This window comes from Lagopus leucura, unplaced genomic scaffold, assembly GCF_019238085.1.
Source record: "Lagopus leucura isolate 7727_CA_CO unplaced genomic scaffold, USGS_WTPT01 Super-Scaffold_739, whole genome shotgun sequence".
Taxonomy (NCBI): domain Eukaryota; kingdom Metazoa; phylum Chordata; class Aves; order Galliformes; family Phasianidae; genus Lagopus; species Lagopus leucura.
In genome coordinates this window covers 11,102,541-11,115,891 of record NW_024962255.1, presented here as the reverse complement: position 1 = coordinate 11,115,891, position 13,351 = coordinate 11,102,541, and the positions used below count along the sequence as shown (strand labels likewise).

At 51.1% G+C, this 13,351-nt stretch overlaps 1 protein-coding gene across 3 annotated transcripts in view; it reads left to right on the top strand.

Moving 5' to 3' along the window:
- ASCC1 (activating signal cointegrator 1 complex subunit 1) overlaps positions 1 to 13,351 on the top strand; it is a 27,601-nt gene extending 14,250 nt beyond the window's left edge. For all 3 annotated transcript variants that reach the window (XM_042863520.1, XM_042863521.1, XM_042863519.1), the window contains 3 exons: positions 2,658 to 2,785; positions 4,053 to 4,132; positions 13,017 to 13,351. In XM_042863520.1, coding sequence (XP_042719454.1) covers positions 2,658 to 2,785; positions 4,053 to 4,132; positions 13,017 to 13,133 — 325 coding nt within the window. In that variant the 3' untranslated portion in view covers positions 13,134 to 13,351. The remainder of the gene's footprint in view (positions 1 to 2,657; positions 2,786 to 4,052; positions 4,133 to 13,016) is intronic.

The window sequence follows — 13,351 nt, the reverse complement described above, 5'->3', positions numbered from 1 at the left end:
AGTTACACAAAAAAGTCCTTAGAAAAATGCAGCTTGGTCACAGTTGTTTTTTGTGTCCCTGAGTAGCCTGAAACACGCTGGGTGTGAAACACCTGTCTTCTGACCTCTGGTGTGCAGTGTCAAAGCCAGGTTGGTGCGTTTGTGCTGTTCAGTGCTCTGATGTGGCTTCAGCTGAAGGCTCTGCCACAGCGCTGTCCAGGATGCAGTGGTGGCTGGACAGCTTTCCTCCATCTCATTTTTGACAAGTGCATCACCAACAGCAGCGTAATCTCTTAAGTGCTTTCTCAAAGACTGGGGAAATGCAAGAGCCACCATCTTTCTGAACTGCTCATGTGAGGTGGTTGGGAAGGAGGCAGAGGAGCAGCCAGGAGAACTTTAGCCTTCTCTTCTTGAGTGTTGGCTTTCTCTTCTTTAGCTTGATCTTTTTCCAGCGGTGCTGCCCTTGCTGTCTGATCCCCTTGCTGGAGGACAGCAGGAGCTTGCAGGGGGTGAACAGCACAGCTGGAGGAGGAAGGTGCCAGCAGGAACCTGTTCAAGGAGGGGGGGATGTGTTCTAGCATCTTCTTTCCCCGAGGGCCCCATGCTTAATGCCCCAGGGAAAAACACACTTTGTTTGCTCTGTTGAAGTAAGAGATCGGATGTGAGATAAGAAAATGGTTGGGGGAAATGGAAGTGTAACAATTGCTGAGATTGGGTAAGAACCCAAATCTTCTTTTCCCATTCTCTAGTCTTCCACTTTGAAGTCTGTCCTACCCTGACAGAGGTGAGATAAAGCAGAGGGGGAGGTTGGAGAACCGGGGCAATCTGTATCAGCCAGGGGGAGGAAATGAGGGAGCACTCAGAAATATGAGGTAAATGCTGGATGACCGAAGTGCCCTTCATTCAGTGCTGTAGAAATCATTATGTATGAGCTCACTGAGCTGTAGACCCCTTTTCTTCTGAGTCTCCAGATCACCCCTTACGTGTGGTGCTCGCAAGTCTGCTTGTGCTTCTGTGCGTGTCTGTGACCAGACAGGCGGGAGCGTAATATGGTGCAGGAGTGTCTGCCTATGGCTGGGCACTGCTTGGATGGCTGGGGACTGATCCTGCAGCTTGCCTCGGGTGCCAGTGCTGCCTGTTCTGCTGAGGAGCCTTTTAACCGTTGTGCTGGAACAATATGTGGATGGGCTGGCAGAGCTGCTTGGGCTGGGGAGAGAAATGAGACCTTCCAATCTGCCTGCCATAGCAAACAGAGATGTTTCCTGAGAAAGGTGCTTGCTGCTGAGATAGTGCCTCCCTCTATCCTTCACGAAAGTCCCTAGCTGAGGCTTTGGCCTAACCCAAACCTTGTGCTTTGCACGTCAACTGGAGGCTGCCAAGCTTCTGTTTTGCAACGCTGCTGCTTTTGCTTGGAAATAGGCTCAGAGAGGGCTGTGTGATTGTAATGTTTTTTCCTCATCCAGGCGGGTCCTGCCCTCACCTGTGAATTGATGCATCTCCCCCAGCAGAATGAATTGGCACTTGTCTCTCTTGCCTGCTTAAACCTGCTGCTTTTTGCTCAGAGACATGAGCAAAGCAGGCTGGGAGCAGTTTTTCAGCTGTAAGGCCAATGCTGGAGGATCACAGCAGCCGTGTGCTGTGCCATGCTGCGCCGTGCTGTGCTGTGCTGTGCTGGCTCAGACTGCTGCAGCCCATGTAAGAGGTGTGTGCCTTCCTGCCTCCTGTGAGATGTTCTGCTGGCTGTGTGTGGCTCCTGGAGTGGCTGGAGGTGGAGTTCCTTCCTGATCTTTGGATGATCTTGATCAGCTTAAGCCATAAAGCAGGAGATTTGATTTACCCGACTTAGCTTGCATAACTGCAGACAGCATTAGGGGATGGCAAGCCCTTCTGCACATAGAATGGCTCAGAATGAGAGAGAGATCATGCTCTGATGCCTCCCGCACGGCAAATAATTTCCATTATAATTCATTCTAATTTGTTTTATTTCCTTGATTAACTTTATAATGCAATAAAGCCCCATTTTCACTCGAGCTATTCTCTTTTAATTTGTTTTAGTATTGTCCGTAATGATATTCATTTAATCTTTGTCATTGCTAATTTTAAAAATCACTGATGTAAAGCCAGAAAATAGCAGAAAACCATGACAGTCGGAAGTTGGAGAGTCCAGAAATTGCCGCGTGGCTGCCGGCAGCCCACCGGGGGCGAGGCGCAAGCAGGCAGTGTAGGAGCTGGCAGCTGGAGCGTGGCCACCCCAAGCCCTGGGGCCAGCCAAGCCTTTCTCAGCTCCAGCCTGCTGCTGTGGGCCCTGTGGCTGCTGTGGGCCCTGCGCTGAGTGGGTCCCGTGGGGCCCAAGTGCTGAATGCCCCGGGGAACGCAGGTTTGGGCGTTGGCAGCAAACTCTTTGCTATGCTGAATCCGCCCCGCTTTGTGGATTGTGTGCAGCAGAAGCCGTGTGAGTGGAGGAAGGACAGAGGAAGCCTTGTAAAACAGCCAGAACTTTTTGCAGGATAACTGAATTCTGATGGCTCTGTTTGCTTCCCCTGCTCTCTTTTCCTGAGCGAATGCGGAGAACTCATTTCACACATGCTGTCCTTCCTGGCAGAAGAGCGAAGCGCTGACAGTGCAGCAATTTCTTGTCAGCTTACTTTGCTCCGTTCTTTCTCCTTTTGCCTTCCCAGGCTGCAGATGATAGCTGATCAGCTGGTGGAGAGGTTTGTGGCCTCAGGTTTGATGCTTAGGGAATGGGATAGGGTGAAACTGCACGCTACTGTCATGAACACGCTATTCAGGAAAGACCCAAGCGGTGGTGAGTATTCTTGTTATTTACTGGTAAATGCATTGAATCACTAGAGTTGGAAGGGTCCCTGAAAGACTGTCTGGCCCAACTGCTCTGCAGCGAACAGGACCACCCACAGCTCCATCAAGAGCTCTGAGCCCTGTTCCAGCCTGATCTTGGGTGTCTGTAGGGACGCAACCTCTCTGGGCAGCCTGTGCCAGTGCCTCACCACCCTTATTGTAAAACACTTTTTCTTTATATCCGGTCTAAATCTCCCCTCTTTCAGTTAGAATCCATTTCCTCATGTCCATGTAACACAATACCACTGAACAGGAGGTATTTTGGTCAGTAACTGTTGACTTTCACACTTTTTGTGTTGGGTTGCTTTTTTTTTTAAAATTATTTTTGTGCTTATTTTAATCTTAAAAGTGCCTTGAAGATTGTATGGGGGATGTTGCTAAATAAAACCCAAGAAAAACTGAAAAAGCAGCCAGCAGAGCTAGAGGAGGCAGACGTGCTTTGAGTACTTTCTGGGTCCTTTCTAAGGTTCTTCTCACAATTTCAGACCCACTCTTGGCCAGCAGCACTCACAGGAATCTTGCCCTTTGGAGGGGGGGGCCTGCTGGCAGTAGCATCCAGTCTGTGTGCTGAACTGCTCTATCAGGCATGTGAGGCATTCGGAGACAATGAGGAGAGCTTTACCCAGGCAGCCATAGAAATCACTTTATGTTCGATACGGGATCTGATTGGCATTGTTGGTTGTGAGTGGGAACTCGTAGTCAATGCTGGAGATGTAGAAGAAATATTGAATGTATTCAGTGAGTGTGGCAAAGGTCCCTTAGAAAGAGCAGATTATGTACTTAGGGATTATATAAAACTTCAGACATCCTCTGGGGAGATAGATCTGAGATGGAGACATTTGGCACTCACTGAAGGCTTGGATCGCTGTTCTCCATGTCTCTGTGGGTGGCTGCTTCCTTGCCTCACATACACACACGTAGATGGTATGCAGGGATGCTCCCCACAGCAGGTGCCCTCCAGAATCACCTCAACACCAGCTGTGTGCAGGGTCTTTCCGCCAGGTGTTGCAGGTAATCCTGGTGGAAGCACTGATCCCTGCACAGTCAGCACGGATATCTTTAAGATCAAAGTGGCAGTGTTTTTGCATGAAGAGCTGTGTGAGGATGGTTTATCAGCTGGCAGCTGACTTTGGGGAGGGGAGGATTGGGGGGTGAAGTAGAGCACACACAGTTCTCCTATCTAAAGCTCATTCTGGTGGTGGCTTTTCTCTTTCCAGCTGAAGAGCGAAGCAACACAGTGACTGGTAAATCATCCTTCAAGGAGAGGGAGTCGTTTAATGGGCGAAACATCCTCAAGGTCAGTATGAAACAATTAGAGAAATGGAGCCAGCTGCTGATATTAGATATCCAGAAGAGGTTGAAGCACCTCTTTAAAACTGTCTTTGGCTTTGGCGTATGGGATTTCCCAGAGCAGGGGGCATCTGTTTAGGAAATAAACAATCTAGATCACTCCTAGTTGGGAGCAGTACAGTATTTAACAGAAGCGTTCTCAAAGCTGGTGAGCTCAGATCAGGAATACGTCACACGAATGCTAAGTGGGTGTTGGTGTTGTCGTTCACTTTGCTCGTATCTTACCCTAGAGACTTAGAATCCTGTTGGTTTGCAGCCCACCAGAAAGGCAGACTTTGTTGCTCTTGTTTCACTCACTCATGCTTGTTTTTATGCCGCTAAAACTGCCACTTCACATGCTCTTTTTGTTTGTTAAATCTCTGCTATTAGTTTGCATGGTTCTGCTCCAGAAAACCAGTGGTTAGTGGGGGTCAGAGTCAGATTTAGTGTTGATGGGAGGGCAGGAAGCGAGATTCCCCAGGCTGCAGAGGTGGCAACACTGGGCTGATGTGCGGTGCTCACACACCGTGAGTGTCCAGGGAGAAAAGACAAGCCTGGAGAAGGGAATCAGTGCTGGGTTATAAGCCAATTTAAATCCTCATTGTGTGAGCTGATTTGTTATGATAAGAGGGAGGCAGGAGAGCGCATGAATACGTGCATTCACATCGTGAAATGATAGATGTTCTGGTCACAAATTGGCAGTGGAGAGACATGAGCAAAGATGCAGATCGGATGCGAAATGGACAGCTCGAAAGGACTGTGGGCATCAGGGGACAGAAGAGGTGTGTTTTGTGTTTGCAGTTCTGCTGTGCAATGTATTAGGTACTGGCTGCATGGGATGTGAAGACAGAGAGCAGAGCTGATTGATCTCCTCTGCGCAGAGGACAAACAAAGGGACAAAATTAGGTTAAGCTCTCGCCGGCTGTGCGAGCACGGTGTCATGACTCAGCACTGCCACGTGTGGAGCGCTTGCTGTGAGACCTCAGGGCTGCGTGGCGGAACGGGCCACTGATGGATGTGGCCCCTTTTTCAGCTCCCCAGCACCTGAGCTGGCTCTGGAGAAGGCAGGTAGCAGCCCCAAGTGCCTGGAGGGACTCCGTTTCCAGGGAGCGTCTGCTTTTCGCTTTGCCCATCGGTCCTTTTTGCATTTGCTGATCATGTCCTTAGACTTCAGAGAGACGTAAAATTCAGCTGCCCTTCTTCGTTAATGTTCCTCATCCAAAAACATGCATAGTTTGAAAGGCATTACGCTGCTCACTTGATTTTTGCAGCACTCGTGGGTTGCACTGTGGGACCGTGGGTCTCGTGGTGCACGACGCTTACAAATGCCCCGGCCCTACCTCAAATGCCATTTTTATTTGGCTGCTCTCTGAAATCAGAGCTGAGGCACTTTTAAAACCCCTAATTGATTCTGTACGGATGTAGCCCAAAGAGCTGCTGGCTGTTTGGACTGTTGATGATCACTTCAAAGCATGCCTTCCTGCAAGAAATGTCATCCTTCTCCCCCACCTCCACTACATTTCCTAACCTACTCGCTTCGTATTTCCCTTTGGTCTCCCACGTGCCTGCAGCAGAGCACCCGTTGGCATTAATTAATTACATGAGTCATAAATAGCTGCAGGCTTCTTACCCGAGGAGCCCGGCCCCAGCTGGCCACCAGTGTGCTCCAGCATGACCTTGCAGAACTGCACCACGTCCTCTTTTATATACATTATTTATCTGCTGCTCAGTGAGGTTGCCCTCTCGCGAAGCGGCTGTTAGCTCCTGCAGCAGGGTCTAAACGAAGGGCATCGGTGAGCGCGGAGTCAAGTCGTCATGCTGGGCCTCCTCCTTGCCCGGCTGTGGCACTGCCAGGCACGGGCTTTTTTTTTTTTTTTAACTCAAGATGCTGTCTCTGATACATGGCAGGTAATAGGCATCCATGAATGAGTGCTTCACACAATATTTTTTTTGTTTTGGGGTGGGGTATCACAGAATCACAGAATTGTAGGGGTTGGAAGGGACCTCCAGAGATCATCGAGTCCAACCCCTGGCTTGGCAGAGGGCGAGACCTGCAGGTAATGGTGCACAGCGAGGTGAGGATGGCCCAGTTCTGCCACTCCCCGGGGCTGCAGCTGATGCCTGCGTGCAGATGGCAGCAGTGTTTGCCGATAGGCTGCCTGCGCTACCCCGGGCTCCAGCTGGTATTTTGCTTTTGGCAGAACTCATCAGAATTTTATTGAATAATCCTTTGTTCTCCCCATTCCACAGAGTTAAACACACACTCCTGTTTGTGCTAATAAATCGTTGTGCAGGCCGGTGCCTTCCCACACTGCTCAGAAAATAGATCCTGTAGGATGAGTTACATTGAGGAGTTTAAATTCCCTCTGTCTTGAAGAATATTTGTGCAAAAGGTTCCTTGATTTGTTTGGTGCAGAAAGCCCAGGGGAAGCGTGTGAGTGATTTATGCCTCCCATGAAGGTGCGAGACGCTTTGGCTTTGTTCTTGTCTAGCTGAGTCCCAAGGAACAGGGCTGCTTTATGAAGCATTTCATACAGAGCAGTACGTATTGCTTCCAGGGAGGTGGTGTGCCAGCTCCTCACACGTCCAAGTCACAGACCGCAATCCTGCTCCAGCATCTCCCATGTGAGTAAGGTCAGGCTGGGCACAGCAGGGAGATGCCAGCTTGGCAGCCCCTTTGTGCTGCCTCCTCCTCCTCCCCCCCTGCCCTGCAGGGTGGCTGTGTGCCCGGCGTCGCAGCTGGCGCAGTGCTGGCACTGAGGTAGCTGGGGCAGCTGCGTGCATCTCTGGAGCCAGGGCTTGGCTGCCTTCAGGCTTTTATTTATTATTTACTTGGTCATTTATTTATTTTCCCCTGTGAAAATGCTAAGGCTGTGGTGAATAAATAGGAATGCAAAGGAACGTGAAGATACAGCCACAATGTTCCAGGATCCTTCAAAAAGGCTTGCGGTAGGAAGAGAGCCATCTGAACTCACACAGAACTGAAGGATTGTATCTTGAGGTTTGGGATATAAAAGGGTGGCCTGTGCTGTGTGTGGACAAAAGGTAAGCACGTTTTGAGCAAGGAAAGGAGTGAACCCTGCCTTAATGGCTTACGAGATTACAGACTGAGGGAGCAGCTCTGCAGGTGCTGTGGAGCAAAGCTTCGGCAGGCACTGAGCTGATGTGCCAGGCCTGCAGCTGGGTCCATCAGTATAGAAGCACGTGCTGCTGGGACAGACAAGGTGTGACCCAACCTGGCTCCAGAATTTAAGGGCATTAAGTTACGGGGCCGTGTCCTCTGTCACTTGGGGTTTTTATTCAGTGACAGACCAGTGCTGGTGGGTTGCATGCAGACCTGGTGGTGTTCTCTGTTGCTACTTCTGTCTTGCTGGACAGGAGTAGTGCAGCAGCTGTGGTATTGCAGCAGTTCAGTTTAAGACGTTTGATGCAGCACCACATGAAAGCAGAATCTTGGCCTTGAAGTCCTCCCTGTACCCTGAAAATACCCTAAGCCCAGCAAGCTGTTAAGCAAAGAACATCTGCCTCTGCACAGTCACTGCTGCCAGTTCTCCTGTGGACTGACGAGTGCTGCATATGTTCTGCAGCCTCTGGCACCTAGACTGCATCTCTGCAGCTTTCCTTGGGGAGTTGGATGGACTTTTTCCCATCGTAGTTTTTAAATCGGAAGACCCACATTAGGTGAGATCAAGTCTTCCTAGTGTGCAGAAAAAATGATCTGGTGGTCCTCCGTGGTGAGATGAGAGTATGTGCCCAGCACAGCTCTGAGAACTGGAGCAAGTGTGTGCTCTGCAGAGGGGAGATCTCTGCCTTCAGTTCTGATCGTGCTGCTATCGAGGGAGAGACGGGCAGCCAATGTATGCATGATTCTGGGAGGAAAAGGAGATGTAGTTGGGTCACTGTGAAAACGTCTTCCTACATGTGGGCTGTGTTTAGTGCTGGAAAGAAAGAGTGCATTGAAAGTGGGGAGCTCATCACAGAGGCACCCTGGCCCTTCTGCTGGCTAATCTCCCGGTCTGCCTGACTTAATGGGCTTGCTCTGTGTCCAGGCTCCTCCTCTCAGTGACTGTGAACAGATCTGGGAGGTCACATTGACAGGTCCTTGTCCCGGTGTTCCCAGGTGTTTTGCAAGCCTCTTGGCATCACTGCAGCAAAGCCAAAGCCCAGGTCCTACAGCACCTGCAGCAGCTGTTTTTAATGGGGAGTGCTGGGTGCCACAGGGGTGAGGCTGCTTTGGAGAGATGCAGGGGTTGATCGTTAATTCCTTAAACCAGTTGTACTGTGAATCCCTCACATTGGAAGTTAGCAGAGCCTTTAATTTGCTGGGGTGTTTTATTCTTGTCAGAAAGATGTGCGAGGATGCAGTAACCTCCAAATGTCCCACTTGTGTTTGTTTCTTAGTTTGCAGAATGCCTTTCACCATAGCAACTAGGGCTTGCTTTCCTCAAATGCATGAATTTTCATTGATTTGCAGCAAGGAGGGGAAATGACCCAAAACCCTGTGCTAAAGCAAAAGCTTTGCAGTGTGACAGAAGCATCTCTGGGTTCTGCTCATGCAGGACGAACCAGACAGTCTCTGCTGAACAAAGACTGGATGTGGCCCCAGATAGCTCTACTGGGAAGAAGGCAAGCCTGCATGTACCCTCCTTCCCTGTTTCCTGTGCAGACAGAACCCAGCAATGAGCTCCTCCTGCCTCAGGGATGTAGAGGACAGTGAGGCCATGACCTCCCTTGGCCCTTTCTGAGCTCGTTGCTTTATGATCACCATGTAAGATAGATGCAAAACACCCATAAAATGGCATTTGCTTATGTACCAAAAGCTCTGTGGCATTTAGGTGGCATTTACTCTGGCTCAGCAAAATAAAAATATAAGTAAGAAATCGCCTGTCATGCATGCCAAGAACGCCCTGCATTCTGTGCATCGCTCGCTCTGACATGAGTGGTACTTTTCCAGGTAGAATTGGTTTATGTGTGACTGCTGTCCAAGGGGCAGAATGGGTGATTTAAGCAGGAGGGCTTCTCCTTTGTCACCACTGACTCGTGTCTTGCACAGGGCTCGCGCTAACCCTGGGTGCCGATCACTTGTCTGCAATTTCAGGTCTTGTGTTGCTTTGCTGCAGAGCAAGAGAATATAAATGACTGGACAAGACGGGCTGAATGCTAATGGTAAGGGAGTTAGTGCTCTGCTTCCAGCACAGGCCTGCTGCGCTCCCCCAAGACAGGCTGCCAGGTCTTCTGTGAGTGGCTTGCCTCCCTCCTGAAGTCTGGATGCTTTCTTTTTTGTAAGGGAAGAGAGGCTTTGGATGCCCAAACAGTGTAAAGAGCCACAGGAAGGGAGCCCTGACCAGTGTCAGCAGGGGGTGGGCACTTCGTGGTGAGACACTGCTGTGGATGGGTGCTGCCTACCTGCTTCTGGTGTTTGTCTTGTGTTGCTGCTGGTGAGCCTCCAAGTGCAATTAAACCCCTGGCAGATAGTCATTGGCATAGTGGTGTCCGCAGTGAATAACACAGGAATCAGATGTTTCTTTCTTGGCACCAAAGTGTCTCAGAAAACATATTTTGAAAGTGAAAATAGAAGAGGAAAAAATCCATTAATTGAACAAGCTTCCCAGATCTTGACAGCTTGCCCAGTTAGGTTTCATCCTCTGTGAGCCCGCAGAGGATTTGGTTCAGGTTTGTCTGGGGGACTTGGAGGGCCTCTGCTGGAAGGGTTTGCTGCATTTCTTGGGGTGAAGAGGGAGGAGCTCCAGGGCAGCTTCTGGAGATGGAGGCTGTTAGGTTGGCCTGCAGAGCTCTTAGCAGAAGTGCATGAAACCAGACATGCTGACCCCGCAGGTCCCTGATCTACCAGCAGTTTCCCAGCACTGGGTTGTGTCTGTGAGCGGGAAGCAGCTGTGACAGAGGAGGGGCTCCGGCAGGCAGAGGGTTTGCTGGAGTGGATGACTTCACCTGGTCTTTCACATTTCTAACCCAGCCAAGGAGAGCAGGGCACCTGACTCTTCCTGCCAGCGGGCCTCAGGCAGACAACAGTGCACACATCACTCGCCTGCAGGGCTGATTCACTGTGGGCAGTTTTGTACTGCTGAGCCATTGTGCCCCTGCCTTGGGGCACTGCTTCCCAGCCTGGATCTCCAGCAAAGCCAACTTCTCCCCACAGAGCAGGTGTGTGTGTGCACCTCTGCATCTTCTTCTGCGCTAATGCTGCTCTTTGCTGGGAGTTTTTAATTGTAAGGCATTGGCATTGTGGTGAATTTTCACTCCCTCGGCGTTTCTGAGCTCTCAGCAGGGCAGCACGGGCTCGTTATCAATTCCGGATGGGTCATTTTTGGCTGACTGCTGGAGACAACGTAAAGCTTTACAGCGATCAATAACCCTGACGGCAGCGCAGAACCCAGGCCAGGCAGCGCGAACACAAGCCAGGGATTACGTGGAGGAAGTTTTAAGTACCTTGGCCTTCCTCCCATCACCTGCGTTCCTTCTGTCCTCCCACTGCCGTTAATGCTTCTCACTCTTGTTGAGCCCGTGACAGGTGACGTGAAGGCACGAGCTCGCATTGGCAGCTCTGCTCTCTGGCAGCGGAGCCGAAGCGTGGTGCAGCCGTCCCAGCACGGGGCAATGCCATGATTTATTGCTGCTGTTTCTGAGTTTGCACACAAAGGTGCCGCTGCGCTCCAGGAGAGCTGCTTGACAAATGCCCAAATGCATACTTCTTCCAGGAATCCTTTGCATTTATTTCCCCAGTGTTTTGGTCGTATCTGCTTCACAAGCTGAGGCAAAGGAGGAAAACGTGCAGAAATAGCCCTCCTGTTAATGTGCCACTCTGACTCTGCTGGATTGCTGTGGTTGGGGACTGATGTTTGGAGGAGCGTGTTTGCCCGTCGTTCATTGTTGTTTGATGTGCAAGTATTTTCCTGCTGTGCAGGCTCAGCACATCTCCAGTGCCTTCGCGCTGAGGTGCAGGACTTGAGGTTAAATGTTAGCAGTGTGCTCTCCTTGTTGAGGTCTAATTTGATTTGGGAAGGCAGAGGGTACTTAGTTGAGTGATGCTATTCCCTCAAGGGGCATTAGGAGGTGGCACGGCGTGTGCAGGGTCAGCTCTGCAAATTGAGCTTTTCCTCCATCGGGCTTGTTTTCATTTATAGTATTAAGAAATCCCCCATCCCACCCCCTTATTTATTCCTCAGGCAGTGAGGATGTAAATCCGTTGGCGTGTTTGGATTTAGGGCATTGCCTTGTTGCTGCTGAGCCTGGCTTCCTGCTCCAGCCAGATGCCACGGCTTGTGGCAGCCCTGCGAGTGACCTGCATCTGCTCCCTACGAATCCACACCTCCTCCCCTCTGTGGCCCTGTGGGAAGGAGAACTGCACCAACCTCCAGGGCTCTCCTTTTCCAGAAGAAAAGGAAAAACACAAAGTGCTCTTCCATTTCATTGGCCTCCCCACAAGCAGAGCATTTCTGTGGTGGGAGATATATATCTTTCTCAGCTCTTGCTTGGCTTCTCCCCAGGATAAATAGATGTGGAGGCTGAGCCCTCTGAAGCCTCTCCCAAGCCCCCAGGATGACTGTGGGATGTTTGCTTGTCGCAGAGGCGCAGAGCCCTTGGATGAGGTGCTCCAGGGCCTCTTTCTCAATTGGCCGTGGTGGCTCTGGGCTGTGTGGTGCTGTGACTCTGATACTCGCACATGGTATCCAGTTGCCTACAAGCGCAGAGGAGCATCAGTAGGAGCTGGCTTGAAAGGAGAGCAGGAAAAAAATAGGGCTGTGGCTGCCCTTTAAATCTTGTAGTGCATTTGCTCTCAGAAAGTACAGCTGCATTACCAAAAATCAATAGTCCTAGCAGTGTTCTCCATGGGAAACACACGCACTCAGACTCGCAGGAGGTAGTAGTGCTTAAAAAAGGCCGTGGGAATACCAAGTGCTTCAGTACAAAGGCTTTGCTTCACTTCTAGCAGCGTGCAGATGGAGCAGCCTTGCCCCAGCTGCTGCCTTCTGGGGCTCTCCCATGGCCTCCCCCATCCAGTGGGGGCTGCCTTGCTGGCTGCTCGAGGGGCACCTTCCCATTCTGCTCTGCCCAAACAAGAAGAAAAGAAGACCATCCACTTCCCCAACATCTTATGAGGCATTTAAGACCTACCCAGCCTTTTGGAAACATAATTAATCTTTAATTGTATTCATCTTTAATTGCATCAAATGGAGTTTGTGTGTTGGCAGTCATTCTTCTTCCCATCCTCTGCACCTCTAGGAGAAACCCCCCTGGGACAACCTTGTTCCAGCAGGGCTCTGGGGATGTGACGGGCAATGGCGAGCTGTGGGGTGCTTCTTCCAGGCCAGCTGTTGGTTTTGACCATGAGGTGCAGGGAGGCGATGATGGAGGAAATGGCTCTGCGGAGCAGTGCTTTTAATTCATGAGTGCGTTTTCTGCATCCTCCTGGAATGGAGCAGGAGCAGGCACTGCATTCCCAGCAGTGTCACCGAGCTTCCCTGTGAGAACCTGATGTCATCTTTTGGCTGGCTTCATGGATGGGATGAATGGGCTGAGGCGTGCCTCTGGCCCCAGCACGGCTCACATGCATGAGCCCGCTGCCAGTCCCTTGCCAAATGGAGGAAGGATTGTTGAGCAGAGTGGGGTCAGTGCTGGGATGGTGCCTGCTGACCCCGGTTCGGACCAAGCCTTATTAACCATAAGCCCTGCGGCCTGGGCCAGAAGCAAACACCCTCTCCTGAGAGTGCATGCCATAGCTGTGCTGGGATGGGGAAGCAGGCTTGGCAAGCGGCACGCGGCCCTGCAACAGGAGCAGCTGCAGGCTGAGCTGCTGTTGTCGTTCCTGAATGGCTTTTTCTCCTCTCATGCAGCTCTTTGAGAACTTCTCCTTCGGCGAGGCGCAGCTGGATGCGGTGCTGCTCTCCCAGCGCTACTCCTCGGATGCATCTGGGTACTATGGCACAGCAGGGCGGCTGCTACTGCACTGACTAGGGGACGGTTGCTGCACAAGTGATGGAGAGTAGTGGCTGCGCGTGGCTCAGGGGCACCTTCGGCCTTGTAGTATGGCTGTACTGCAGGGGGGAGCCTGGGGCTTGTGGGGGGGTGTGCGATCCCTCTGCCCTATTCGGCCACAGTGAGAGCTCAGCTCCAGTAGTGTGCCTGCCTGGTGTCGGCCTACAAATAAAGGAGTTTTGTTTACGGGCAA